Source organism: Ambystoma mexicanum, chromosome 9 (genome assembly GCF_040938575.1).
Source record: "Ambystoma mexicanum isolate Mex_15411 chromosome 9, UKY_AmexF1_1, whole genome shotgun sequence".
Taxonomy (NCBI): Eukaryota; Metazoa; Chordata; class Amphibia; order Caudata; family Ambystomatidae; genus Ambystoma; species Ambystoma mexicanum.
In genome coordinates, this window is record NC_090931.1 from 608344457 (window position 1) to 608371507 (window position 27051).

The 27051-nt window shown below is 47.1% G+C and overlaps 1 protein-coding gene across 1 annotated transcript in view; it reads right to left on the bottom strand.

The window, feature by feature from the left end:
* The window catches only part of NSRP1 (nuclear speckle splicing regulatory protein 1), a 469150-nt gene that overhangs the window by 118511 nt on the left and 323588 nt on the right, over nucleotides 1–27051 (bottom strand). Inside the window, exons 4-5 of the mRNA XM_069615252.1 lie at nucleotides 3058–3189; nucleotides 2307–2514 (exon numbers count right to left, since the gene is read on the bottom strand). Of these exons, the coding sequence (XP_069471353.1) occupies nucleotides 2307–2514; nucleotides 3058–3189 (340 nt within the window). The remainder of the gene's footprint in view (nucleotides 1–2306; nucleotides 2515–3057; nucleotides 3190–27051) is intronic.

Below are 27051 nucleotides of genomic sequence, written 5' to 3' on the forward strand. Positions count from 1 at the left end.
TGAAGACTGCATACCGCAGGGAGTCTGAAGAAGAGCTGTGTGTCATCTGCGTAACACTGAAAGTTGGAGGAGAAAAAGGAGATGAGGCGTGCAAGGAGAACAAGGTAGATGTTAAAAATACTGGGGGAAAGTATGGAGCCCAGAGGGCCACCACAGGTGGAGATGGAGGTAGGAGAGGAGAAGGGGCCGAGGATGACTTGGGAGGAGCGGTTATTGAGGAAATAGGACTGCCAATCCAGTACCCATTCCGAGATATCAAGTGTATCGTGGAGCCTTTGTACCAGGATGGAGAGGTCAACTGGGTCAAATGCAGAGGAAAGATCGAGAAGGATAAGGACGGCTGGGGAGTTGGAGTCAAGCGATGCAAGCCGTTCTTCACGGGTGTTCAGAAAAGCAGTTACCGTGCATCTGGATGCTCGGAATCCAGATTGATGGTCGTGGAGGCCGCCAACAAGTTCAATGTGAGTTAAGTTGGGGAAAAGCCAGCTGCTTAAGTAGCTTCCCTAGGATGGGGGTGATGGAGATAGGGCGATAGCTGGCAGTGCAGATAGGGTCAGAGGATGTTTTTTTCCAGGAGTGGCTGCACTAGGGAGTGCTTAAGGGAGGAGGGAAAAGATTCAGTGATAAAGGAATAATTGCAGAAATCAGCGAGAGCAGGGGCAAGAGAGCCAATGTTATCCTTGATGGTCCTGGATGAGCAGGGGGAGAACTGTTAGAAGAGACCTTCGTGGAACGGACACCTCTGGTGACTTCTTCAGGTGTGACAGGAGAGAAGGAGGAAAAGGAGGAAGGAGGAGGGGGAGGAGTGCGGTGGGGGAGAAGTGGGATGGGATGTGAGGGAGAGTAGAGAGGGATGTTAGAATGTCCTGAGTTTTGCTGGCAAAGTGTGAGGCCAGTGCATTGCACAGGGCCTGGGAAGGAGAAGGGGCGGAGGAGACTGCGGATGGGTTGGCTAGTTCCCTGCAGATTTTGAAAAGTTCAGCCATGTTAGTGAATGTGCTGGAGACTTGTGCCTGAATGTGTGCTCTTTTACTTGCACGGATGGCAAGTCTGTATAGCCTTTGAAGCAGGCAGCAGGCCAGTTTGTCAGAGGATGAGCCTGAGGTTTGTCACTTCCGTTCTGCTGCCCTGCACTTTCGTTTCAGCGCTGCAAGTTCGGTGTCGTAGCAAGTATTACATTTTGAGGCAGGCTTCAGACGGATCCTCATGACTGGGGCAAGAATGTCAAGAGTGTTGGTGATGGAAAGATGGAGGTTGCTTGTCAAACGCCTCTCCAACTGGGGGGGCAGGTCGCTCTCTTCAGCTGGTGCTTCTCTTTGGAACAGCCTCCCTTCTCTTCTCAAACTTGAGATGGGCCTCCTTAAGTTCCAGAAACTTCTCAAAACTGCTTTTCACCACCCCTTTCCGTCTTTCCCTTCCCTGCTAATCACCCCACTGCCGCTGAGACTGGCAGCCTGGTTCTTCAAGAATCTCACAGGTTACCAGGCCCTCTACCCAGTCAACACTAGCAATCTCCCCCTTGGCACTTCCCTCCCAGCCCCCACCAGCACCTGTCCTTACCCTGCTCCCTCCCACTCATCTTTGTTCATTTGTTTCTCCCCAGTTCGCTTCACTGACCACGCATATGTTATCAAGCATCCTCTTGTCTGTTTGCAGGACCTGCCCTTGGATCCTGTGGAACCAGCAGACTCTCTAAAAATAGGATACTGTTTTCGTAGGCTCATTGGTTTCAGGAGTCTTTGGATGGATACTGAAAGCAGGGCTGGGGTGTAGGACCTGGTTATGTCCTGTAGATCACCACTGGTCCAATAATGTGTTGCGTGTGATGGATCACAGCCCCTAGGGCCTCCAAAAACCAATCACCTACCCTCTTCCAGGTGATTCCAACGTAGTGTGCTGACCCTGTACCTTCGTCAAAACAATTCTTATCACTCCCCCAAGCATGTGTCATAGTTACTTCAAATGCTGCAATCAATAATCCCAGTACCTGTGTAATAAAAAGGCTAATTACTAAAAGTAAAGATAAAACTGGTGTGGGATTTTCCAAAATCTTGCCACCAATTTGCAGTGCTTGTCATGTTTGGGAGGCAGCTCTTTTCACGAATGAGGAATGTATCAAGCAAGTATAGGTAACAACCATAAACAGTAAGCAATATGCCCATTACAGGCAGGTTTTCCTTCATTTACTTGCATTCTTTGAAATGTGTGAGTTAGGAAAAATAACCAGATCGATTAGAGTATGTGATCAGTGCAATAATCTGAAGTGGAGAAGTTGCTGCAACCAAAAGCAGGGTTGTGATGCTTACCCTCAATTGCAGCCTCCCTTTTCTCCTGCTCCTCCTCCTCTGCCCGTTCTTCCAGCTTCTTCTTGTAGGCAGAAGTGACAAAAGCCTCCTTGTCCTCAAACTCTGCTCCTTCAGCCTCACGCTCCTTCTGGATCTTTTTCTCCATGCGCTTCTCCTGCTCCTTCTTCCTCACCTCCACTGCCTGCAGCAGGCTCTGGATGTACTTGGGCTAAGGACAAGGTAAACAAACAACACTGCCAACATGGCCCATAGACATCAGGAGAAAGATCCATTCACACAGCTCTATAGCACAAGTGATACACTTGGACTTGTAAGCAAACCACTCCCCTTGATGCACCTCAACCTTGATCTACAGCCGCCTTACGAGGAGACATATACAAATCTTTCAATATGTCTTTTTCCTGGCCAACAGCACACCTGCTACACCTCGAAGGGAAACCTCATGGCTCTCCCAAAGCATTTACATCCTTTGCAAAGAAGCCCATGGTGTTGCAGAACTTGGATCCACATACAGCACTGCTAAAATTACTGCATTATGAACGATAACAACAAATTCAATCCTGATAGTAGAATCTTCAAAGATCTGCTAATATCCTCTGTTTTGGCTTGAGATACACCTGCTATTCAAGCACTAGATCACACACACTGTTTGTCACAGGCCTACACTCTGACCTTACGTTCTCCCTGCCATTCTGGCATCTCTCTTATAGCAGCAGTGGGAATTTGTTCCTGTACTAGATGACTTAAGTACCTTTTTCTCTTTGGTAGACAGCATTTGCGCAGCATTGTTCTCCTCCTTCTTCTTCTGCAGCTCATCGTAGACGCTGTCATACTCGTACACCGTGGCATCTTGCTGGAGAGCCTTCTGCATCTCCAGCTTAGTCTAGAGGATAAAAAGCACAAGTCAACAATGCTCAGATTAAGACAGCGACAATAAGAGGGAAAGCGTTCAAAGCCACAAACCATCCCACATTTTAAAAGGCATTCCCCGGGAAATACAGGATTCTAGAGCAACATTAAAGAGGTTTTTCCTTGGTTCCTGCATTGGTTTTTCTTGTGCTGCCCCCTCTCAAAATTAATGGGAAGCTCCAGACCAAGAATTGTAACTTGACTTCAAGTGTTCAGAAGAGCAAAAGTTTGCCCAAGTCCTTAAGGGCTCGTCATTGATGCAGAAAGAGGTGCACGATGATTTCTGTTTTATGAATTAAAGAAAATTACATTTCTTTTTAAAGAGACACATAGTTCCAGGAGGGGTGTCCAAACTCTTTGAGGCACTTGTGTAATAGTCAAGTGGCTAATACAAAGGTTGTAAAAGCATTGGTCCTAGTTACACATAGCAGATTTGAAAAGTCAGAGCTCTGCACAATTTTGTGGTGATTCCTATAATTACAAAATAAAAGGTGGGTCACTGTATTAATAGGCATGAGAACTGGGAATTTAGAACAGTGCTCAGAGAGCAGGTAGTGCATGGCCATCACACACTAATCTTTGTGAGGTGGCTAAAGTATTTTGTATTGGTCTTAACGTGCTTAATTCCTGCCATTGACAATGTACCACAATGGCAACATACTGTTGAATACAGTCTATGTTTATACGGTCTCTCCGGTCACTGCTTGGGGCAGGTGGGTTCTTGGAGAACTTTGAAATGTATAAACTAGCAAATAAGCCCACTGCTATACCAGCTGGACATGCAATAACTCCTCAGACACAAAGCCTACATGCACCTCTGGGGTCCCAAAAGAAATGAATAACCTGATCTTAGTGTTTATCTTCTGGTCTCCAGCCCGTCAGCTGGAGTTACTAAAACCCCAGGAAGAATGCACCAATATAGAGTTCATGTTCCCTGCTAAACATCCATTCATTTATAAACACCATCTGGAGCTCTAGTTTATCTTTCCTTCCATTTAATTAATTAGTGTTTTGTGCATGAAAGGAGACCCCAATTTATCTTCACTTCTCCTAGCAGTGGTATGAGGTACCGACCTGAAAATCTCTTTAAAAGCTGGGTTGCTTTCATTCTTTTTATAGTCACATTGGGGGTAGCGGTCGGGAGGGGCAGAGGCAAGGGTAAGGGAGGGGTGAAGATCACAGCTTATCCGAGGGCTACTAGTGTTCTAGACATGGGAACACGCTTTAACTAGACATTACAAAAAGAGCAGTTATATACAAAATTATGCATACCCTAGAGTAGCCACCCAGCTTCAGGTAATGTTGAGTCTGAGACAAGAGCTATGTGCACCTTTAAAGGCACGGGTGACTAGAAACAACTGCAGGGCTTTCGTCAAAATAATGTGTCTGCTGGTGCCCTTAATGGTCCAGATAGTTTGTTTCAGATCTGTTAGTACGAGGACAGCCAATTCCCCCCCACACAGCTGTTTCAATTAAGACGGTCGTAGACTAACCCTAACTGTCTTGATGGTATGTATACTTGCAATAGGTGATCAAACATGCAAGGAATGCACACCAAAGTACACCAGTACTATGGGGACACATGACCAAAGAGCTTGCACCTGCATAAAGTAGTACCAAAATACGATGGCACAAAACAGAGGGATGTATACCTGTATTTATACATTAGTACTCAAAGGATGCATTAGTTCTCAGAAGGGTAAGGTACGCTAATGATGTGTCACCAAGAGATCATATAGACTGGCACATAGTGATTCTTGGGGACAAGAAACCGTACAAGGGATTGTCTTTCCTCTCTCCTGAATTCAAGGCAACATATAAAATAAACAAGATCTCAAACCAACATAAGGCCATTCATCATTTATATTTGTATTTAGTACATTGGTGAAAACATTTGAACGCAAGATAATTTTCCATACAGAAAAGACAACATTAGGCCCATTGGGTTCAGTTCTAGCAAAAACCTGCGGCCCTGCCTGGCGTCAGGGAGCATTTACATGTTTGAGTGACATCTTTTAAACATTTACTGTAAATGTCAAGAATTCTCCTTGCGAGTTATCCCCTGCAGCTCTGGTCCTGGTGACAGAGCAAGGCAAGCTGCCTCCATCTTTCTCTGTGTGTTTGTGGTCTCTTCTTGCCCAGACTAACAGTGAAGCTCGTTTAACATTTTCCACAGTCCATCTGCCCTGGCCCGGCACACGAGAAAGAAACAGCCCCCAACCTTCCTACAGTTGGTAATGTTAATTAGTAGGACTCCAAAAACGGCCTACTTTAAAAGAATGACAATGCATTACTTACCGTAAAAGCATTTCGATGGTTGTAGCTGCTTAGATTCACATGCTGTGCATAGTCCGACATCCAGTGGTCACTGCGGAGTATTGCATTTTGTTTTTCGTAGTCGAAAAGGGGACGACGGCAAGGCGTATCTGTAACACTATCCCTATAGTGACGTGCAGTGTACCCACAATCCCTCACACGTCGAGGTCCCTCTGTTTGTATTTTTTCTGCCCTGAGGGAGCCTATCAGACGCGAGTGAGTACAGAAAAGAGAGAAAGGTAAGGATGTCTATGTCCCTTCCAACCGAGCTGGGAGGAAAGTGAATCTAAGCAGATACAACCATCAGAAATGCTTTTACGGTAAGTAATGCATTGTCTTCTGATGTTTGTTAATCTGCTTAGAATCACATGCTGTGCATAGAATAGCGAGCAGTACCCGGAGTTGGAGGAGGGTTGTGAGAAGGAACAGTAGAAAATAGATGTCTTAACACTGCTTGCCCCACCTGGGAATCAGATCTAGAGTGGGCATCTAGACAGTAGTGTTTTGTAAAGGTGTGTACAGAACTCCAGGTTGCCGCTTTGCAAATAGACTCCAGAGGGACATTTGCAATTAATGCTATGGAAGCCCCAGTGCCTCGAGTAGAATGTGCTCTTGGCTTGAAGGGTAGTTCTCTCTTAGCAAGAGTGTAACAGAGAGTGATGCATTGGACAATCCATCTAGATATAGTGGATTTTGAAACTGCATCTCCTTCTCTTCCTGCTGTCACCGAGACAAAGAACTGATTAGTCTTTCTCAGAGGTCTAGATCTTTCCATGTAAAACATGACAGCCCTGCGTACATTTAGTGTATGCAGGCTCTTTTCTCCCAAACTTGAAGGGTTCTGAAAGAATGTTGGTAGTTCTATTGATTGGTTGACATGGAATTTAGAAATGAATTTTGGTGCAAACCTAGGATGTGTGCGTAGAACCACCTTATCCTTGTGAACGGTTACAAAGGGGTCTAGTATAGAGAGTGCTTGTAGTTCACTCACTCTCCTAATGGAGGTGATCGCTATTAAGAAAGCAGTTTTAAGAGTGAGGTTCTTAAGGGATGCTTTGTGCATGGGTTCAAAGGGTGGGCCCATAAGCCTGGTAAGTACCACATCTAGGTCCCATCCGGGAGCTGGGTTAGCTAAAGGAGGGTGTATTGTCTTTACTCCCTCCATGAAGGCCTTAATAACTGGGACTTTCCACCATGACACTTTGTGTTGAGAAGTGGTGTATGCTGAAAGTGCGGCTAGATGAACTTTAATGGAATTAAGGACCAGACCTGAGTCTAATAAGTGAGTCAGGTAAAGAACCTGTGTGGGAGAACAGTCAGCTGGTTTGATGTTCTTATCTCTACACCAGGTGACAAATCTTTTCCATTTGCTGGAATAGCAGTAACGAGTGTTAGGTTTTCTAACCTCCTTAAGAATGTCCATGAATCTTTGGGGGAGTTGTAAATGTCCAAATTCTATGACCTCAGGAGCCAGGCTGCTAAGTTCAGGGTCTGTGGGCATGGGTGTAGTGTTCTGCCATTGTCCTGTGAAAGCATGTTGTACGGGCAGGGAAGTTTCACTGGAGGAGATAGAGATATTTCCATCAAGTGAGCGAACCATGGCTAGCGGGCCCACATAGGGGGCACTAGTATCATGGTAACTGGTTCCAGGTGCATCCTTTGCACTATCTTGATAAGAAGGGGAGTCGGGCGGGGGTGGAAGCGTAAACAAATTTCCCTGACCATGGCATCGATGGACCTTTCCCCTTGGATTGGTTCTGGGGGTACCTGGGGGCGTAATCTTGGCATTGGGAGTTCTCCAGAGTTGTGAACAGATCTATTTCTGGGAATCCCCATTGTGTGAAGACGTCGAAGACGATGTCTTCTTGTAACCGCCATTCGTACTCTGCGGGCAGAGGGAAGTCTCTGCTGAGTTCGTCTGCCAGCAGATTGAGTTCCCCTGGTACATGTTGTAACAACAGGAACATTTGTTTCAGAGCCCACTTCCAGATGTTCTGGGACAGCTTGGACAGTCCTGGAGAGTTAGTGCCCCCTTGCTTGTTCAGATAGTACATGGCTGTGGTGCTGTCTGTGAGGACCATCACTGTCTTCACCCTTGCAGGTGTGCCTGGAAAGCCCTCAGTGCTTTGAAGACCGCTAGCAGTTCCAGCAAGTTTATATGTTTGGACGCTACGCTCGGAGTCCAAACTCTGTGTGCAGTCTGATGGGATAGGTGAGCCCCCCATCCTGTGAGGGATGCGTCTGTGGTTAGAGTGGCCTCCACTGCGGAGGTGGAGAATGGTTTCCCTATTACAAGGTTTTCCTTCGACCACCACCGTAGCGAGAGAACCAAGGCCTGCAAGACCACCACTACATCATCCCATTGTCCGCTGGCCTGACACGACTGGCTGTTGAGCCACTCTTGCATTGGGCGCATGCGCAGTCGCGCGTGAGGTACCAAATAAATACATGACGCCATCATTCCTAGCAAACGCATTGCTTTGCGCACCGTCACCTCTCGACCGGCCACATATTGAGGGTTCTGAAACAGCATATTTTGGACCCTCTCGTTGGAGGGGAAGACGAGGCCGTCCTTTGTTCGAATTAGAGCCCCTAGGAATTGTTTGATCTGCCTGGGGTCTAGGCTGGACTTCTTCTCGTTGATGGAGAAGCCTAGATGGAACAAAAGGTCTACAGTCTTTTGGGTATTTGAGAAGCATGTTTCGTAAGAATCCCCTGTTATGAGCCAATCGTCGAGGTAAGGGTATACTGGGACTGACAACCTGCGCAGGTCGGCCGCTGCCACTGCCAGTACTTTCGTGAATACCCTCGGCGCGGACGCTATGCCGAAGGGTAGCACTCTGAACTCGTAGTGTTTGCCCTTTTTCATGAAATTGAGGTATTTTCTGTGCGCTGGCAACATTAAAATATGAAAGTATGCATCTTTCATGTCCAGTGTTGTCATGTAATCTCCCTGCGAAAGTAGGGGGATTACTTCCTGTAGGGTCACCATGCAAAACGTTTGAGGTTTGACAAATTTGTCGCTGGGCGCAGATCTAGTACAGGGCACATGGTTCAGTCCTTTTTGGGTACAAGGAAGTACACTGAATAAATACCTTCCGTTACCTGTGATAGAGGCACAACCTCTATTGCTCCTTTTAGTAGCAGTAGTTCCACTTCTTGAAGAAGAATGGCGAGGTGTTCCGATGACAGGCGTCGTCCCCTTGGGGGTCTGTACTTGGGGGACCGACTGAATTCTATACAGTACCGTGGGCTATAGTTGACAATACCCATCGGTCTGATGTTATTCCCTCCCATGCTGGTAGGAAAGATGTTAACCAGCCCCCGACCGGTGATGCATGGGAGGGGACCCGGATCTTCGGGTCATTTGGTGTTGGTAGCCGGGGAACCTCGGAGTGGGGCCCCGACCTCTGCCCTTGCCACGGCGCTGTCCTCTTTGCGTGTACTGGCCACTGGTTCCCTGAGTAGAGGACCAGTTGCCTGTAGTGTACTGCTGTTGTTGCTGCTGTTGTTGGCGATACCTCGAAAAAAGCGTTTGTTGCCAAATCCTCGCTTATTGGGAGGCCTTGAGATTTGGTCTAAGGCCTTGAGGGTGTCGAACTCTTTCTTCGCAGTCTCCAGTGCGTCGTCCACTGTCTTCCCAAAGAGGTTAGACTCCTCTATTGGTTTGTTAATGAGTGACGTCTGTGTTTCTGGCTAAAAACCGGAATTGCGAAGCCAGACATAACGCTTCAGAAGAATTCCCTGCACTAAAGAACGGCCAGCCGTTTCTGCAGCATCAATAGTGTTTTTAATGATGCTCTGGTTAACCAGAGTTCCTTCTGTTAATGTGGCCAATAAGCGAGTTCTTAAGGGCTCAGGAACTTCCTCGAGGTCTTGCCGTAATTTTCCCCATTGGGCATCAGCATAACTTGCCAGTAGTGTATTATTATTGGCAATTCTGGTTGAAAAAGCTGCCGAGGCTTATTTCCTTCTTTGTCTGGGGGTGCTTTGCTGGTTGACAGCGGAACCCCCGTTCTTTTCCTTGTGGTAGTTACCACCAAGGAGTCTGAAATTGAGTGACCCCTAATGTAGAATGGGTCTGACTGAGAGGGAGTAAACAATTTTTCAATTCTGGGATTGACCCCTCTTACCAGTGCAGGTGTGGACAGCGATGGAGTAATTTGTCTCTTAACTGAGGCAAGGAGGGGAATGGTTTGACTAGTGGGAGGTTTTTCTTTAATGATCTTTTCCACAAAATCAGTATCAGGGGTAATTTCACCAGTTTCAATCTCAAAATGCGCTGCTGCCTTTCGAAGTAGCGCCTTTGTGCCCCTCTGGTGAGTTTATTTCCTTTTCCATCCATCCAGCCTCCATTTTGCTGCCCATTTTGCCCAAACGCTCCGATCCTTCCCTCCCGCAGGCCCTGCTTGCAGTCCCCGCTTCCTGGTTCCCCTAGTCCCACCCACCTGCTCCCTGATTGGCCCAGCGTTTGTGTGCGTTTCCTCCTAACAACCCGCTCCTCGAGCGAATCTGCCACGGACTTTGTGCTCCTCTGGTGATTTTGTTTCCCTTTTCCATCCATCCAGCCTCCATTTTGCCCAAACGCCCCGATCCTTCCCTCCCGCAGGCCCTGCTTGCAGTCCCCGCTTCCTGGTTCCCCTAGTCCCACCCACCTGCTCCCTGATTGGCCCAGTGTTCGTGTGCGTTTCCTCCTAACAACCCGCTCCTCGAGCGAATCTGCCACTGCCTTTGTGCCCCTCTGGTGAGTTTATTTTCCTTTTCCATCCATCCAGACTCCATTTTGCTGCCCATTTTGCCCAAATGCCCCGATCCTTCCCTCCCGCAGGCCCTGCTTGCAGTCCCCGCTTCCTGGTTCCCCTAGTCCCACCCACCTGCTCCCTGATTGGCCCAGCGTTTGTGTGCGTTTCCTCCTAACAACCTGCTCCTTGAGCGAATCTGCCACTGCCTTTGTGCCCCTCTGGTGAGTTTATTTTCCTTTTCCATCCATCCAGCCTCCATTTTGCTGCCCATTTTGCCCAAACGCCCCGATCCTTCCCTCCCGCAGGCCCTGCTTGCAGTCCCCGCTTCCTGGTTCCCCTAGACCCACCCACCTGCTCCCTGATTGGCCCAGCGTTCATAGGTGTTACCTCTGTTCTGGTGCTACCGCTCCTTCTTGCCATCCGTGGTGACTGAGCAGGTGAATCAACCCTAAACTGCTCCTTTTAGTTATTTTTGGCCCAGTACCTGTAAATTCGTCCGTGCGCCCCTAAGCCCGCATCCCCTGCCATTCCCCTGCTTCCCGCTTCCTTTCAGCCCTCCCCTCGGGCCGCCCACCACCCCTGATTGGTCCTAACAGGAGAGTCCCCCTTTCATTGCTAGTCCTCCCAGGGCAGCCCTCTGCCCGGCAGCCCATCGGCTAAAGACCTGAGACAAAGGACGCCTCCCACTGAGACGGCGCCAGGTCATATCTGCAGGTATCCGCAGGAGAAGCAAGAAGCCACCAACAAGTGAGTGTGGCAAGGGGGGGGACAGAAGCAATTACTTTTCTCCATACTACCCTACCACTCAACCATTCAACATTTCGGATGTGTGCCCAAAAGCTGCTCACTGAAAGTTGATTTTAGAAGTGTGCCCAATAGCTGCGCATTGAAAGTTGATTTTAGAAGTATGCCCAATAGCAGCTCATTGAAAGTTGATTTTAGAAGTGTGCCCAATAGCTGCTCATGGAAAGTGCATTTTAAGTGTGCCCAATAGCAGCTCATTGAAAGTTGATTTTAGAAGTGCGCCCAAAAGCCGCTAATTGAAAGTTGAATATAGAAGTGTGCCCAATAGCCGCTCATTGAAAAGCTGAATTTAGAATTGTGCCCACTGAAAGTTGAATTTAGAAATCTGCCCAATAACCTCTCTGTGAATTTAGAAGTATGCCCAATAGCCCCTCTGTGAAAGTTGTATTTTGAAGTATGTCCAATAGCCTCCTGTGAAAATTGAATCTAGAAGTACATTTAGAAGTTGAATTTAGAAGTATGCCCAATAACTTCAAGGTGAAAGTTGAATTTAGAAGTGCACTTAGAAGCCGACTTTAGGAGTGTACCCAATGGCATCTCTGTGAAAGTTGAATATAGAAGTGTGCCCAATAGACTCTCTGTAGAAGTTGAATTTAGATGTGGGCCCAATATCCTAATAGTCTAATACCGTGCCTGGTTGAACCGACTAATCCCCCTGATAACCTCTCTGTACAAAATTAATTTTAGATTCATGCCTAATCCTCCCTGTATAAAGTCAAATTGAGAGAAGTGTGCCTAATAGTCTAATATCCCGTCTATACAAAACTGAATCTAGAGATTGACCTAATATCTCTATAAAAATTGAATATAGAGGTAGACCTAATATCATCCCTATGTACAGTTGAATCTAGAGGTGTGCCTAATAGTCTAATATCCAATCTATACAAAATTGAACCTAGAGGTAGACCTAATACCACCTCTGTGTGCAGTTGAATTTAGAAGCATACCTAATAGTACATAATAGCCTGATACCATCGCTGTGTACAGTTGAATCTAGAAGTGTACCTAATAGTCTAATATCATCTCTCTGCAAACTGAACTTGGAAGTGTGCCCCCTCTGAATTTAAAAACTACAATTAGAAAGCCCTCCTAAATTCCACCTAAAAGCCCGTACCAAGCATGAGTACACCCACTCCATCAGAGCTTGTCGGAAATGACCACCGTGGACCGCCCCCACTCCACGTTCTCCCTTCCTTCCCGTCCGTCCCTTCCCAAAGCATCCCACCCTCCTTCGCATTCCCTACCATTCCCCTCTCCAAACACCAAGCCAGAGGAGCTCGATGGCGAGCCAACCACTCTAAGACCACTCCTACCACAAATCGCACCACCAACCAGTCAACGTTAACCATGCCCGCTCCCCTCACTATCATACCATGCACACCCCGCCCTGCCCACAAACCCCCACCACCTTCCCCCCGACCGCACCTTTTCCCCTCACTAAAAACTGCACACCTAGCCCTAGCTAGAACCGAAGCCACAGCCCTCTCCCCCTCCGATTCCCCCCACCCTCTCACACTCCAAGCACAACAAAGAGACTAAAGAGGAAACGTACCTGGTCCCCCTCAATCTCTCAGCACTCTTCGCCCCGCCTGTCTCGACCCACCACCTCATTCCCCCAATCACCTCCTTCCCCCGTGGCCTCACCCTTCCTGAAACCCCTCTCCCTCGATTTCTCACCAACCGCAACTGAAATTCCTAACCGCCCACACCCCACCCTCAAATCCCCCAAACCAAACCCGATCATCCTAACACACCCAGCCACCCAATCCCGCCCGAAACCCGCCATTTTTCCTGCTCGCCCACTATTCCCACCGATCATCACCAACCTTTCCCCGCCCCATCTTCAGCTTCCACCCTCTCTGCCTCCACCCCCTTCTGCTCCGGCTCCGAGACCAACCTAGCCTGCCGATGTGAACTGCATCCTATTTAATGCCCGATCCGTAGCAAAAAACAGACACTGCATCTTTGACCTCCTCGCCTCTGACAAACCAGACCTGGTTTTCATCACCGAAACTTGGTTCTCTGACGACTTTGCCCCAATCGCTAATGAAGCCTTCCCCCCTGACTACTCCCTCATCCCACTGAACCATCCCTCCAGAGGAGGGGGGAGTAGCATTCGGCTTTAAATCTCTCTTCACGCCTCAGTCATCGACAACCAACCTTCCATTCCTTCCTGCAAATCTCTCCTCATTAAACTATCCCTCTCCCCATCGCTCTCACACAGCTTCCTAATAATCTACAGACCCCCTGGCTACGACAGACAATTTGCAAACAAACTCTGCGACGCTATGGCCACCCTTCAACTAAACCATCCAAGCCTAACCCTTCTTGGAGACTTCAACATATGGCTTGACATCCCCACCAACCCTATGACACACTCTCTGGTTGACGAATTAGACGCAATTAACCTCCAACCTCACATAAATTTTTTTTTTTTTTTTTAATGTTTTATTGGTTAATCGTAGGTAAACCTTTAACAGGCCTCAAATAGCCTCAAATAGGAGTCCGAGAAACAAGAGTTCAAAGTTCCTCTTCTAAAGTATTATTTGAGTTCCAATCGGTTTAGTTATCCTTCCAATGGAAGCCCTTTATCGTAACAGATGCATCCAGTAGTCTTTTGGGCTCCTATTTTCTCCTCCAATTCCGTTTCTTCCTGGTCCAGATTTAGGGATTCGACAAACTTTAGTGCGTCAATAGTACGACCCACCTTATCTGCTGTTAGAAGGCGTTCCCAGTATTCTTCTTCTGTTTCCATCGTGATGTTGTTTATATAGTTGCCCAAAAACGCTAATCGCTTTGGTATCAGAACCGGGCATGTTAGCATCACGTGTCGCACTGATTCAAGTTGGTCCTTCATTTTGCAGAACCTGCAGATTGCTGATGCTTTTCCAATGAGCCTTCTTCTCAGCTTAACCTCTCGGGAATGCCAGATATTTAATCTACATCGTAATAGCAGATCTCTGTAATGTTTAGATGGAAATTTCTGAAGATATGGTGGGAGAATATTTAATGCTTTGCGTTCCCAGACGATGTTGTGAGCCCAGTTTCCTGCTAATTTAGTGACCTGGGTTTCCTCCCAGTCTTTTTCCCGCAGGATTCTTTTGGCCTTGTCAGGATTGCACTTTAGAATTTCCAGTGAGATACCTAGATGTTCTAAGGTATCCTCACATCTCTTCTTCCATTCCTGGAAAATTATATCTTCATTGGGCAACCCAGGTCTTGCTAAAACATTAAATGGCTGTGCCGGATTGTCCAAAATACACTTCCGAAATAATGAAAGAGATTTCCACACCGTGATTGAAACCATAGATTGAAGTCTGAGTTCCGATCTTATCAGGACTAAGGGCAATGAATTCGGAAGATGTAGGATCCTTCGCCAAAAGTAGGCCTCGCACAGATTCCAACTTTCCCATCCCAAAGACAAAAGTGCCTCTGCTCCATATGTTAACACTGCAACCACCTTTTGCTTATAAAATGTGATAATTGGCTGCAGCGAAAATTTTCCATATTTATAGTGCAGTAGGATTCCTTGATTAGTTAGCGCTGCGAGTTTCTCTCGAATAAGGGTGTATTGTGCTTGTTCATTGCAATTTTTATTTATCCTAATACCCAGGTAGATGGAAGTATCCACTTCAAGTTTCTCTTGATCCAGCATCCATATCTGTCGTTTCCCTGCAGGTTTTTTTCCACGACTCGATTTCATGCACAGTATCATTGATTTCTTTGCATTGATTTGCATGTCATTTTCTTTCAGATATTTGTTGAAAGCTTCAATTCTCCGTTGCAGACCAATAGGGGTCTGATCTGCAAATACTGCATCATCTGCGTATAACATCCACGGGACATCCATACCGTTCACTTTTGGAGGGAACGCACGGATCCTTTCTTGGGATGTCTTCATATCCGCCATATAGAGAACAAATAGAAAGGGAGCCAGAGCACATCCTTGTTTGATTCCCCGAGTGGTATAGATTTTTCTAGATAGCCCTCCATTAGTAGTAATTTGGACCTGGATTGAGGTATTGGAATATAGCGCTTGGATTGCTGCCAACAGGGCGTTCGGGCATCCCCAGTTTCTCAATTTCGACCATAGTCGCTCTCTGTTGATACTGTCAAATGCCTGTTGAAGATCAATGAAAGCCAGATAAGTTGTTACATTGTCTTTCAAGGCCTTAGCTTTCAAGAGGTTTAACAAGAACAGGTTTAGAGATGTCCCCACCCCGCTTATAAAGGCGGTTTGTCTTTCGTCTAGGATGTTGATTCTTGTGGCCCATTTTTTTAGGTTCATTAATAGGATGGCCGCAAAGAGTTTCCCAATAGAGTCTAACAAGGCTATTGGCCTATAATTTTTGGGGTTAGATCGATCCCCTTTTTTGAAGATGGGAACTATATACGCCTCCGTCCATGTTGTTGGAATTTGCTTTTTTTTTGCTATTCTTTTGAAAAGGGCATAGATCAAATCAGTCCAATCTCCGCAGTTCTCTTTTAGTTTTTTGTTGGAAATGCCATCCGGACCGGTTGCCCTGGAGCTGCTGAGCTTTTTAATAAGCATCCGTATATCTTCTTTGTCAAACTCGAAATCCCATGCTGAACTCGTATTACTTTTTTCTGCTGGTGTACCCATGGTTTTCCCCTTAAACAGTTCACTATAGTGCCGATACCAGTCTTCCTCAGACTTGATTTACACCAATTGCCGACTGATTTAGATCTCTATTATTAATTAAGTCCCAGGTACTTCTTGAGTTGTTGGTAGATAGTGCCGCCAGCATTTTTTCCGCGTCTCTTTGAGTTCTTAAGAAGCGGGTCGAGCGCAGCCAGTTTTTATAAGTTTGCCGGCATTTCCGCAGGAGAATCTCTTTCACCGGGGAATTTTCTTTTTTAATACGTTTAAGTTCTGCTCTATATTGCTTCCTTTTAGTGACCACAGAATCATCGTACGCATGTTTTCTTTCAATTTTATTCACTTTTGCTGGATCATACTTAACCACAAAAGCTTCCAGGAGCCATTTATATTCTACTGTCTCATCGCCTTTATTACCCGCTTCTTTAAAGTCTTTGACCAGCTTCGGTATAACTTGATTTCTAAGTCTCTGTTGGTTTCTTCCCCAGGATACTTCTGTTTCCTTCCATTTTTTCATCGATGGTGGTAATGTAGTATTCCATACTAGTTCAGTTCTCAAGAGGCTGTGATCGCTATTTGCTTGTTTGATTATTGTAAATGTTTTGATCCAGGGTAGCGTGTTGTTTCCGACAAAGCAGTAATCTAAACAGGCCCCTGTTTTACCGCTATGCCATGTATTCGCACCCATTAGATCACCTTGCGTCTGACTGTTTAACATCCTCATATCACGAGTAGACATTTCCTTTGTCCAGAGACTTTCTTTACCTCGTAGATTTTCTATATCTCTTATTTTACCCTTCTTGTCAAGGAGTTTGATATTCAGATCCCCGTTCAGTAGAATTAGCCGTTCTTTGTCTTCCATCATAGATTTATCTATTGCATTCATGATGGTTTTTAGATAATTTTCCTGGTTCGGCATATTTTCACTCCAATAGGTATTGATTAGAGTCATCGTCGCCATTTTTTTCTTTTGTTGTTTATTTGTCATGTTCTCAAAGTTCTCCTTAGTGTCTTCTTTTAGGTTGATTGTTAATATCTGCACATAGGGATTTGGGATCACATGTTCCAAAACTTGTAGTGACGAGTCCAATTTCTTTAATACCATGAGGCCTGCATAAGGTCTACCTCTAGGGCCTTTCTTAGCCGGATTAAAGTAGACTTCATAGCCTTCACACGTAGGTGCTTCACGCAGCCACGACTCCTGGATCGAAATTAGATCGTAGGCAGCCAGGAAATCACTTTCCTTAGAAAATAAGTGTTGAAAGCCTCGGGTATTCCATGAGGCACAAGAGACCGATCTTTGCCGGGCCTCCTCACTCTATTGATTCTTCTTAGTGGTGCTCGTGTTCTTTGGTTCAGGCCGCTCATTCGCTTTCAGGCCTTTTTTATTCAATGTAGAATTACCCTTCTTTGGGTTATCCGAGTTATCCACCGTAAATCTCAGGTTTTTCAAATTCTCATCTGAGAACTTCATCAAGGTGGAATTTGCTTTCTGAGATTTAGTATCACTCTTTATTTCCACCACCTTCACTTTGTCACTTAGTTTTCTGGACCTTTTCCCCAATTCCTCCATATCTCGTCCTTTATTATTATAGTCCTTCACCATATATTTTTTATTATTGCCGTCCTCCCTCTCCACTTCCCTGGGTCTCCCTTTGCCCCTTGTTGTTTCTTTTGGGTTCTTCAGTTGACTACCGAAATGTACGTCCTCCAGTCGATAGCCCTTTAGTTTAAGGCAATCTTCAGCTTTTAGGAATTTTTGTTTTACTTCCTTTGAGACGAGATGTAATATTACTTGATCCATCCTTCCTTCTTTTGGGAATTCCACAATTCTTATATCGTCAGCTGAAATCGCTCTGAGCGCTGGAGTTTGTTTGCATAGAGACATCACGTAGCATCTATTCAAAAGGGCCTTCCTCGGCCCCTTCGATGTACTTCCCAGTTTCACAAGGTGGTCTTTGGTGGAGGGTGTTTGCTTATCAGTTAATAACTTTCTACTGGTCTTACTGCCCATACGATCTTTTTCTCTACTGTGACTTCTTTGTTTTAGATTATGCTTCCTTGGTTCAAAGTGGACGGTTTTTCCCTTATGCGCCAACTCTCTCCTTTTTTCTTCTAGTGTTTTAAACCTCGAATATTCTATTTCCATGTCATAATCATACCAAGGCGAAATCATACTTTTTTCTGTTTCTTCCCTAGGTTTACTAGATCGATCCTTTTTCTCAGTCTGCTTGTCCTTCAAGTGGCAGTTTAGCTCGTCCCTATCCCAGTTGTCAATTGTTTTCCATTCTGACGGCGTGATGTTTCCCCACCCCTCTTCATCACTGTTATTTGAGAGAAGTTCGATTAAATCACTCAAAACGGCTGATTGTTCCAAGTCCTCCATTTTTTCATCTACTGATCCCACAGATGTTTTTGACGCAATTTCCCCCTCGGCTTCTATGCAATCCAAGACACCCATCACGAGTTCTCTTCTTGGCTTCTTGGTACACTGTGGGTTTTCCCTTCTTGGTGGTGTTCTTAGATTCCTCAGGAAAGCTCTTGATCCATTCACCTTTCGTTTAAGTGTTTCGTTTTTGGTTTTTTTCCCCTTTTCCTTGAAATTATTTGCAGGCAAGGTTTCAGGTTGGTGTTCCTTGGATTTATTATCCGTACCTGCAAAGATAGCAAAGTTCAATTGCTCTTTTATGGGTGGCTTGTCTTGTTTTTGGCCCTCCTTACTGCTCGGTGAGATGAGAATTACATCTCCACATCGCTGTTCTGGTTCGATGGGCTTAGTGACTTTTCCTTGTTTCAATTTCATTGGCCCGTTACCTCGGTTTGGCTGTTCTGCAACTTGCTGGTCCAATTTACTTTGTTTGTGCTGGGATATCATCCATTTACAGTCTTCTAATACTGCTTCCATAAGGAGTGATTTATCACTAGCATCCCTTCTGGCCAAGTCACCCAGACGATTTTGCCAAGTCTGAGTTTGTTCTGCTTCTTTATCTACTCTTGAGTTTAAATTCTGTAGAGAGAGGCCCGTTTGCCGATTTGTTTCCTTAATTTGCAGAATCGTCGTGGTTACCTCTTGGACTGAATCTTTAATGACTTCATATAGTTTCAGAAAAGGAGCCAGCGAAATATTCAATGAGGTCATCACCACTTTTTGAATATGTTCACTGTCCTTAGCTCTCTCGATTGCACAGGCCTCACTGATAAGTTGTATTATTTGATCTTTTTGAAGGAAAGCTGGCGGTGTCATTATCTCATCCATTATCGAGGTCTGTGTCATTTCCGATGCCCTATTGTGATCGTTGGCCATTTGTTGTCCCTTAGGGTCTTGATGTCTCTTATCTGAAATGGATTTGATTTTCTCGAAGTTGGTCTCTAGTAGTTGATTGGTGGGTGACTGGGGGTTCAAAGTAGTCTTCGCGTCATCCATCATACAGGGTCCCCCTTTGGTTTGATCCCTGTCCAGAGCGGCCATCCTCTCATTTATTAGGGAAAAGCTTCTCCTTTTTTCCCTTTCGATTTTCCCCGTCAGTATCATGATATCATGCTTGATTTTATTTGCCAGGCTTAAGTTAGTCAATTTTATAGGTGATTGCATCAAGTTTCTGCTAGTCTCTGGAGTACCTGGGGGGGTCATCCCTTCCGTTTCCATTGGACCTTGCTTAACTAGGCAATTTTGTGGAGGGTAGTTCTCATTACAAACGGGCACTTCAAATGATAACTTTTCAAAGTGCCCGTATGTACAGCCACTCTCGGTGACTTTTTTTCGTTTTGGGTCTTGGTGGGCAACCTGGTTTCCCTCTTGTGTTTTCTGAATGCTTTTGACCTTAGTTAAAGGAGCATAGTTATCTTCTCTATAGGGTTGAAAAATGTCAAAAGTTTCTAAATTTGACCCCCTTGGGTTCAGTAGTGATATTTTCCCCTCCTTGACAGTTGTAGGATCGACGATGGCTTTTTCCCATTGGGCCATTTCATGGTCTTCCCAGTGACCTCCAGGGTCCTCTAGCACTTGAGGATCCTTGCTCATGTAATTGGGTGTTTCCCTCTCCACCTCCAGATTATTTGCCGTTTCTCTCGGTAGTTTAGGGGAAGTACTTATACATGGCTTTTCCCCAAACTCTTGTGAGCCTTCCATACTTACCTCAAGTTCAATGCCTGTTTGATTTGATCTATGTATCGGGTCTTCACCTAGTTCGTCCGAAGAGCGGATCTCTTCACTAGGAGACCCCAGTATCGCCTCTCTCACCTCTAGGTTACTTTCAGGAATCTGTCCTTCGATTATTTCCTCAAGTCCCATATTGTCGAGATTATCCCAAGTCTCCCCTGGTCGATCTTCCAGTGGGAGATGGGGCTCAGCTGGGTTCATAGAATAATCATTAGGAGGAGTGCCCCTCTCACAATGGTGGTTTCCATCTGGCTCCCCACTAAGGTGCGAACATCCCTTTACCTGATCTAATGATCTTTTGAGTTTTATTGGTTGAGCTTGACCTCCGATTGTCTGGGGTGTTGGCTCATCAAGTGAAGGAACCGTACAGGCCATTGGTTGAGTCGGCGTATTTGGTACTAATAAGAGTGTGTCTAATTTTGATCTCATAGAGGGGCTAAAACTCCCCATGTCTGTAATATCCCCCACAGAACCGCTTTTTCGCTTTTTACAGAATGGTAAGCGAGTCTGTTTCATCATTTGCGATTTTTGGGGATAATCATTACTCTCAGTCACCCCTGGGAGTGACGCCAGTCTTTGCCTTACCTGCAGCCTTGTTCTCAAACCCGTCTCCGACTTATTTGGAGCCGCAAGGAATGATTTCATCCCGGCAGCTGTTTTGAGTGGGGGTCAGGTGTAGGGGTATGCGCACCACGCCACCGAACAGCCACACAACAGCCGGCGCCCTCTACTCCTATCGGGCTCAACGCCGCGAGGGTGCGTTGTCTCTGCTTTTGTGGCAGAGGATGTCACGTGATCGGTCACGTGATCCACAAAGCTCCGCCTCCTCCAGGAAGCGAATGCTAATCTGTGGCTGCCTGTGGGTGCGCGAGTGATGACGACTCCCAGCGCTTACTCCCGGCACAGGCACAGCGTCCAACAGCGTCCAACAGCTCCCAATGGTCGAGAAATGCCTGAAAAAAGGTTCGTTTTTCTCAAATGAAGAATGCCTCACATAATTGGCCCGACTCACTATAAAGGACACACCCTTGATGCCATCTTTAGCTCCGACACCCTGATTCATTTAAACCCCACCACCACCCCTATCATCTGGTCCGATCACTTTATTCTCTCGTTCGCCATTCGCTCACCTGACCCCCTTCCGGTACTTGAATCTGAACCTCCGAATCTACGCAAATGCTGGAAAAAACTAATAATCGTCCCGGACCTAGCCAACGCACTCCTCCAGTCTCCACCACCTACCTGCCAACTCAATAAACAACTTACCCCTGAAGCATTTGACTCATGGCTCAACGTACCTCTGATGTGGCTCACACCCCCTTGCAAACCATCAACCCGCCGTGGCCTCTTCCCCAGATGGTTCACTCCTAAATTGAAAACCACTAAACAACTATATAAATACCTAGAACGCAAATAGCAGAAAGACAAACCCCAGGAGACCAAGGCCACCATGGCCCGACAGCTTTATCAGTACAAGGCCGAAATCCGGAAAGCAAAAAAAGCCCACTACAACTCGCGAATCCTAAACTGCAAAAACCCAAGCAAAGAACTCCACAAAATCATCTCCGAATTCACCAACCCAGCTTGCACCACGACCGTCCCGACCTCCTCACAATCACTGTGCGACTCACTCTCCCTCCACTTTTACACAACGTCTCTCGAAAGAACAAATACTCTAACCACCAAACTGGATCTCTCACACCCACCAGGCAATTCGACCCCCATGCCGACTAGCCCACCAGCCGCGACCACTTCGCAACCAACGTTCGAATCCTTTAGTCCAATATCACCAGAGCAATTCTCAAACTTCTATCTGTCCGCAAACCATCTGGCTCGCCGCTAGACCCTTGCCCAGCCACAACCCTCAAAGAAATTTTCGCATCCACCTGCGCAGGAGAATATGCAAGATCCATCATAAATGCCTCCCTCTCCTCTGGTATCTTTCCCGACGCATTCCAAACGGTTCATGTCAAACCTCTAATTAAAAAAACCTTCCCTTGACCCTCTCGAACCCAAAAACTACCGCCCCATCTCAAATACCAGGTTCCTTGCCAAACTCATTGACCGAACCGCCTACTTCCAACTAAATGCCTTTGTCGAAGCCAACAATCTCCTAGACCCTGCCCAATCAGGTTTCAGAGCCCGTTACGGAACTGAAACCACCCTAACCTCAATCTGAGATGACCTTAAAATGACGGCAGATTCCGTGGGATGCGCCGCTCTAATCCTTCTTGACCTATCTGCTGCCTTTGACACAATCAATCACTCAATCCTACTAGACCGTCTCCACTCCCTAGGAATTCGTGGAACCGCTCTTAAATGGATAGCGTCATTCCTCAAAGATAGGTACAAAATAACAATACTCTCCACCTATACCTCCCAAGCCCGACCAGTCGACACGGGAGTCCCACAAGGAGCATGTCTATCCGCCCTCCTGTTCAATCTCTTCATCACCCTCCCACCAATAATTTGTTCACACAACATCCTGTGTTACAACTACGCCGATGACACTCAACTAATTCTAAAAATCCTGAACGCAAAACCCAACTCCCGACCTGACCTGGCCTCCTGTCTCCATGACATAGAACTCTGGATGACCCAAAGCCACCTCTTGCTAAACCCCTCCAAAACAGAAATCATGGTATGTGGCCACGCCGAACTTCTTCCGCACCCACTACCCTGGCCATCCGCCATGGGCAACTCTCCGACCCCCTCCAACTAGTGAAAAATCTTGGATGCACCCTTGACTCTGACCCAACACTCTTGTGCCAAGTCAACAACGTCTCAAAGTCCTGCCACTGCCACCTTAAAACCTTTAGGCGCCTCTTCCCATACCTCTCCTTTTCCAACAGACTCTCTGCAGTCCAATCAATCGTTATATCAAGACTGGACTACGCAAACCCTCTATACCTCGGAGTCCACGCGTACCAACTGAATAAACTCCAAAGGGCACAAAACGCGGCAGCCAAATTGCTACTTGCGCTTGGCCCAAGGGATCACATCTCCCCAGCCCTTAAGACGCTGCACTGGCTCCCAGTAGCCCGAAGGTTGACTTTCAAAACCTTATGCATCTCCCATCGAGCACTGCATAAAACCGGACCTCAATATCTTCAAGACAAGCTAAAACCCTATCAACCCCCACGCACCCTAAGATCAAGCTCAGCTGGCCTCCTAGCCATACCGAAAACAAACTCAGTCAGGTTAGGCGGATCATCATTCTCAGCCTTGGCCCCCACACTATGGAACTCACTCCCACCCCACATCCGCCTAACTGAGGATTTAACGTCTTTCCGCAAACTGCTGAAAACCTGGCTCTTTCCCTAAAACCATCCTGTACCAAACTAACCCAAACAGACTAACAGCATCTCAATAACTCAATCCAACAAACTACCTGACGCGAGAAATTAAAAGCCAATATTCCCGAATATAAACTAGAATGGCAACCAGAATTAAATGAGTAAAGTAGATCAAAGCAGTGAAATGGTTAATAAGAGTAAATCATACGGAAACAGTAAAGAGATTTAAACTCCTGAAATGGACATAATGCATGAGGAGTGAACGAAGTGAATGGCGTGGATGAAATTGTTCTAATGGATGAAGCGTGTGGAACAGATGAATGCGCCGAGTGGAAGAATGCATGAGTGGAAGAACAGATGACTATATAGTTGAATGTGTGTCTAAATTGAATGAGTATGTAGATCGGATGAGTGTATAGAATGGATGAACATGTTGAGCGGATGAGTGTGCAGAGCCGCTGGGTGTGTAAAGCGGACGAGCATGTAGCGTGAATGGGTGCGTAAATACAGAGAAGCGAGTAGAATGCAGGAGTGCGTAAAACAGATGAATGTTTTGTGCAGAACGGATGAGCGTAAACCCGAGTATGTAGAGCAGACGAGTATGTAGAGCAGACGAGTATGTAGAGCAGACGAGTATGTAGAGCAGACGAGTATGTAGAGCAGACGAGTATGTAGAGCAGACGAGTATGTAGAGCAGACGAGTATGTAGAGCAGACGAGTATGTAGAGCAGACGAGTATGTAGAGCAGACGAGTATGTAGAGCAGACGAGTATGTAGAGCAGACGAGTATGTAGAGCAGACGAGTATGTAGAGCAGACGAGTATGTAGAGCAGACGAGTATGTAGAGCAGACGAGTATGTAGAGCAGACGAGTATGTAGAGCAGACGAGTATGTAGAGCAGACGAGTATGTAGAGCAGACGAGTATGTAGAGCAGACGAGTATGTAGAGCAGACGAGTATGTAGAGCAGACGAGTATGTAGAGCAGACGAGTATGTAGAGCAGACGAGTATGTAGAGCAGACGAGTATGTAGAGCAGACGAGTGTGTAGAGCGGACGAGTGTGTAGAGCGGACGAGTGTGTAGAGCGGACGAGTGTGTAGAGCGGACGAGTGTGTAGAGCGGACGAGTGTGTAGAGCGGACGAGTGTGTAGAGCGGACGAGTGTGTAGAGCGGACGAGTGTGTAGAGCGGACGAGTGTGTAGAGCGGACGAGTGTGTAGAGCGGACGAGTGTGTAGAGCGGACGAGTGTGTAGAGCGGACGAGTGTGTAGAGCGGACGAGTGTGTAGAGCGGACGAGTGTGTAGAGCGGACGAGTGTGTAGAGCGGACGAGTGTGTAGAGCGGACGAGTGTGTAGAGCGGACGAGTGTGTAGAGCGGACAAGTGTGGTTAGCGGACAAGTGTGGTTAGCGGACAAGTGTGGTTAGCGGACGAGTGTGGTTAGCGGACGAGTGTGGTTAGCGGACGAGTGTGGTTAGCGGACGAGTGTGGTTAGCGGACGAGTGTGGTTAGCGGACGAGTGTGGTTAGCGGACGAGTGTGGTTAGCGGACGAGTGTGGTTAGCGGACGAGTGTGGTTAGCGGACGAGTGTGGTTAGCGGACGAGTGTGGTTAGCGGATGAGTGTGGTTAGCGGATGAGTACCGAAGTGCGAGGAGTGTGTAGATCGCTGGAACAGATGAATGTGCAGACCCGGCAAATGCATAGAGCGGATGAGTGTATAGTGCCGATGAGCGTATAGAGCGGATGAGTGTATAGAGCGGACGAGTGTACAGAGCGGATGAACGTATAGAACAGATGAGTGTAGAGATGAATAGATAGAACAGGATAATACTGTTGAATGCGTGGAAAGTACAAGTGCATAAAGTGGATGAGTGCGGGGAGCGGACTCAGATACATAGAATGGATGAGTGCAGGGAGGGTGGGGAGCGGATGAGGACGGGGAGCGGATGAGGATGGGGAGCGGATCATAGATGCATAGAATGGATGAGTGCGGGGAGCGGATGAGTGCAGGGAGCACGGGAAGCGGTTCAGTGCGGGGAGCGGGTGAACGCGGGGAGCAGATGAGTGTGGAGAGCAGATGAGTGTGGAGAGCGGACGAGAGTGGGGAGCGGACGAGAGTGGGGATCGTTGATGAGGACGGAGAGTGGATGAGTGTGGAGAGCGGATGCACGCGGGGAGCTGGTGAGTGCAGGGAGAAGGTGAGTGCGAGGAGCAGGTGAGTGCGAGGAGCAGGTGAGTGCGAGGAGCAGGTGAGTGCGAGCAGCAGGTGAGTGCGGGCAGCAGGTGAGTGCGGGCAGCAGGTGAGTGCGGGCAGCAGGTGAGTGCGTAGGGTAGGGTGGGTGAATGCGTAGATCAGACGAAGGTGTAATGCACGCGAGGGGTTAAAGCGGACAAACTCCTAGAGCAGATGAGCTACACAGACCAGGTGAGTGCGTAGAACGGATAAGCATGTATAAAGGATGACTACAGAATGCGGGGAGCGGACGGATGAGCAGAGCTGGATGGATGAGCTGAGCAGAAGAATGTGTAGAGCGGAGGACTGCATAGAACAGACTAGTGGGTAGGGCCGGCAAATATGTAGAACATACGAATGCATACGAGCGAATGAGTGCATATGAAAAAGGGGAACGTAGAGGGGACGAGTGCGTAGAGGGGTTGAGTACGTAGAGAAGATGGGTGCGGACCATATAACCCTTCATATCACACCACCACGCTTACTCTCTCCTTTATACCATCACTCAGCTAGAACACAGAGATACTATGACACCATTCGGTATAACTGCTCTCATACCAACATCCGCCGCACACTCCACATCATTCTAAGTAAACACTGCTGGTTACACCCCCCCTCCCTCCAGCCAGCCAGGCGTTCTCAGGCCTAACGCAGCCACATCCGGTCTGGATAAATCCTGCCAGAACGAACACATACTCCAGATCTCTCAACCACCACACCTACCGCTAAGAAGCAGCTATTACACGAATACCGCACCAGCTGCACACATACCGGTGCTCACACGCACCTTAACTCTCTCTACTGACCTGAACTTCGGTTCCCAAGGGCGTTTAACCTACCAGCGCCTTCAGACCATACCAATGGTATATAAGGCGCTATATAAATGCAAAATAACATAACATAACATTGAAGGCTGGTTGATCATCTATTGGTAATGGATTTCTGAACGGTGTGGTCTGAGGAGAGGGAAGGTTTAAGATGTCAGGGTCTGTAGACTCTGTTGGTGACTGCCAGGGATGTGAGCCACCTTCACCTGGGTCTTCCTCGAAGCCCTCCCCCCACCCATGTCAGTGTTTTCCTCAAAACCTTCTTCTGTTCCTAGGTTTTGTTGGTCTTCACTATTTAAGAACTCCTCATCTTCCTGGAAGTGAGAGTCTTCTTCAGTGAGGTCATAAGTATTCATGTCCTCTTGAAGGGATTTAAATAATCTAGGATATTTAGTCCTAGGGTCCTCCTGAAGCACCTCCCTTTCTGTGTTCGTCCGTGTCGCCGGGGTGTTCATCCCCATAAGCAGGGCGTGAGCCGAGCTTGTCGGGGCCGGGGACAGACGACGAGGAGCGGGAACGTTCCCTAGAGAGGTCTACAACCTCCGACGCAGAGGTCGGGTTATCACTATCCTCGTCACACGCGGCGGTGGCGGGTGAGGAATCAGACCTAGACATAGCGTCGGCTGCCCACATTTTGACCTTGCGGTCCTTTAAATTCTTTGGCTTAAGAAGCTTACAGGCCGCACAGCTGTCCTCTTTGTGGTCGAGGGGCAAGCAACAGTTACACCGTTTGTGCTTGTCTTTCCAAGTGAATTTGCCCTTGCAGCACGGGCAAAATCTAAAGGGAGTCCTCTATATAGCTAAGGATACAGTTAAACGTGATAACGACCCCGAAGGAA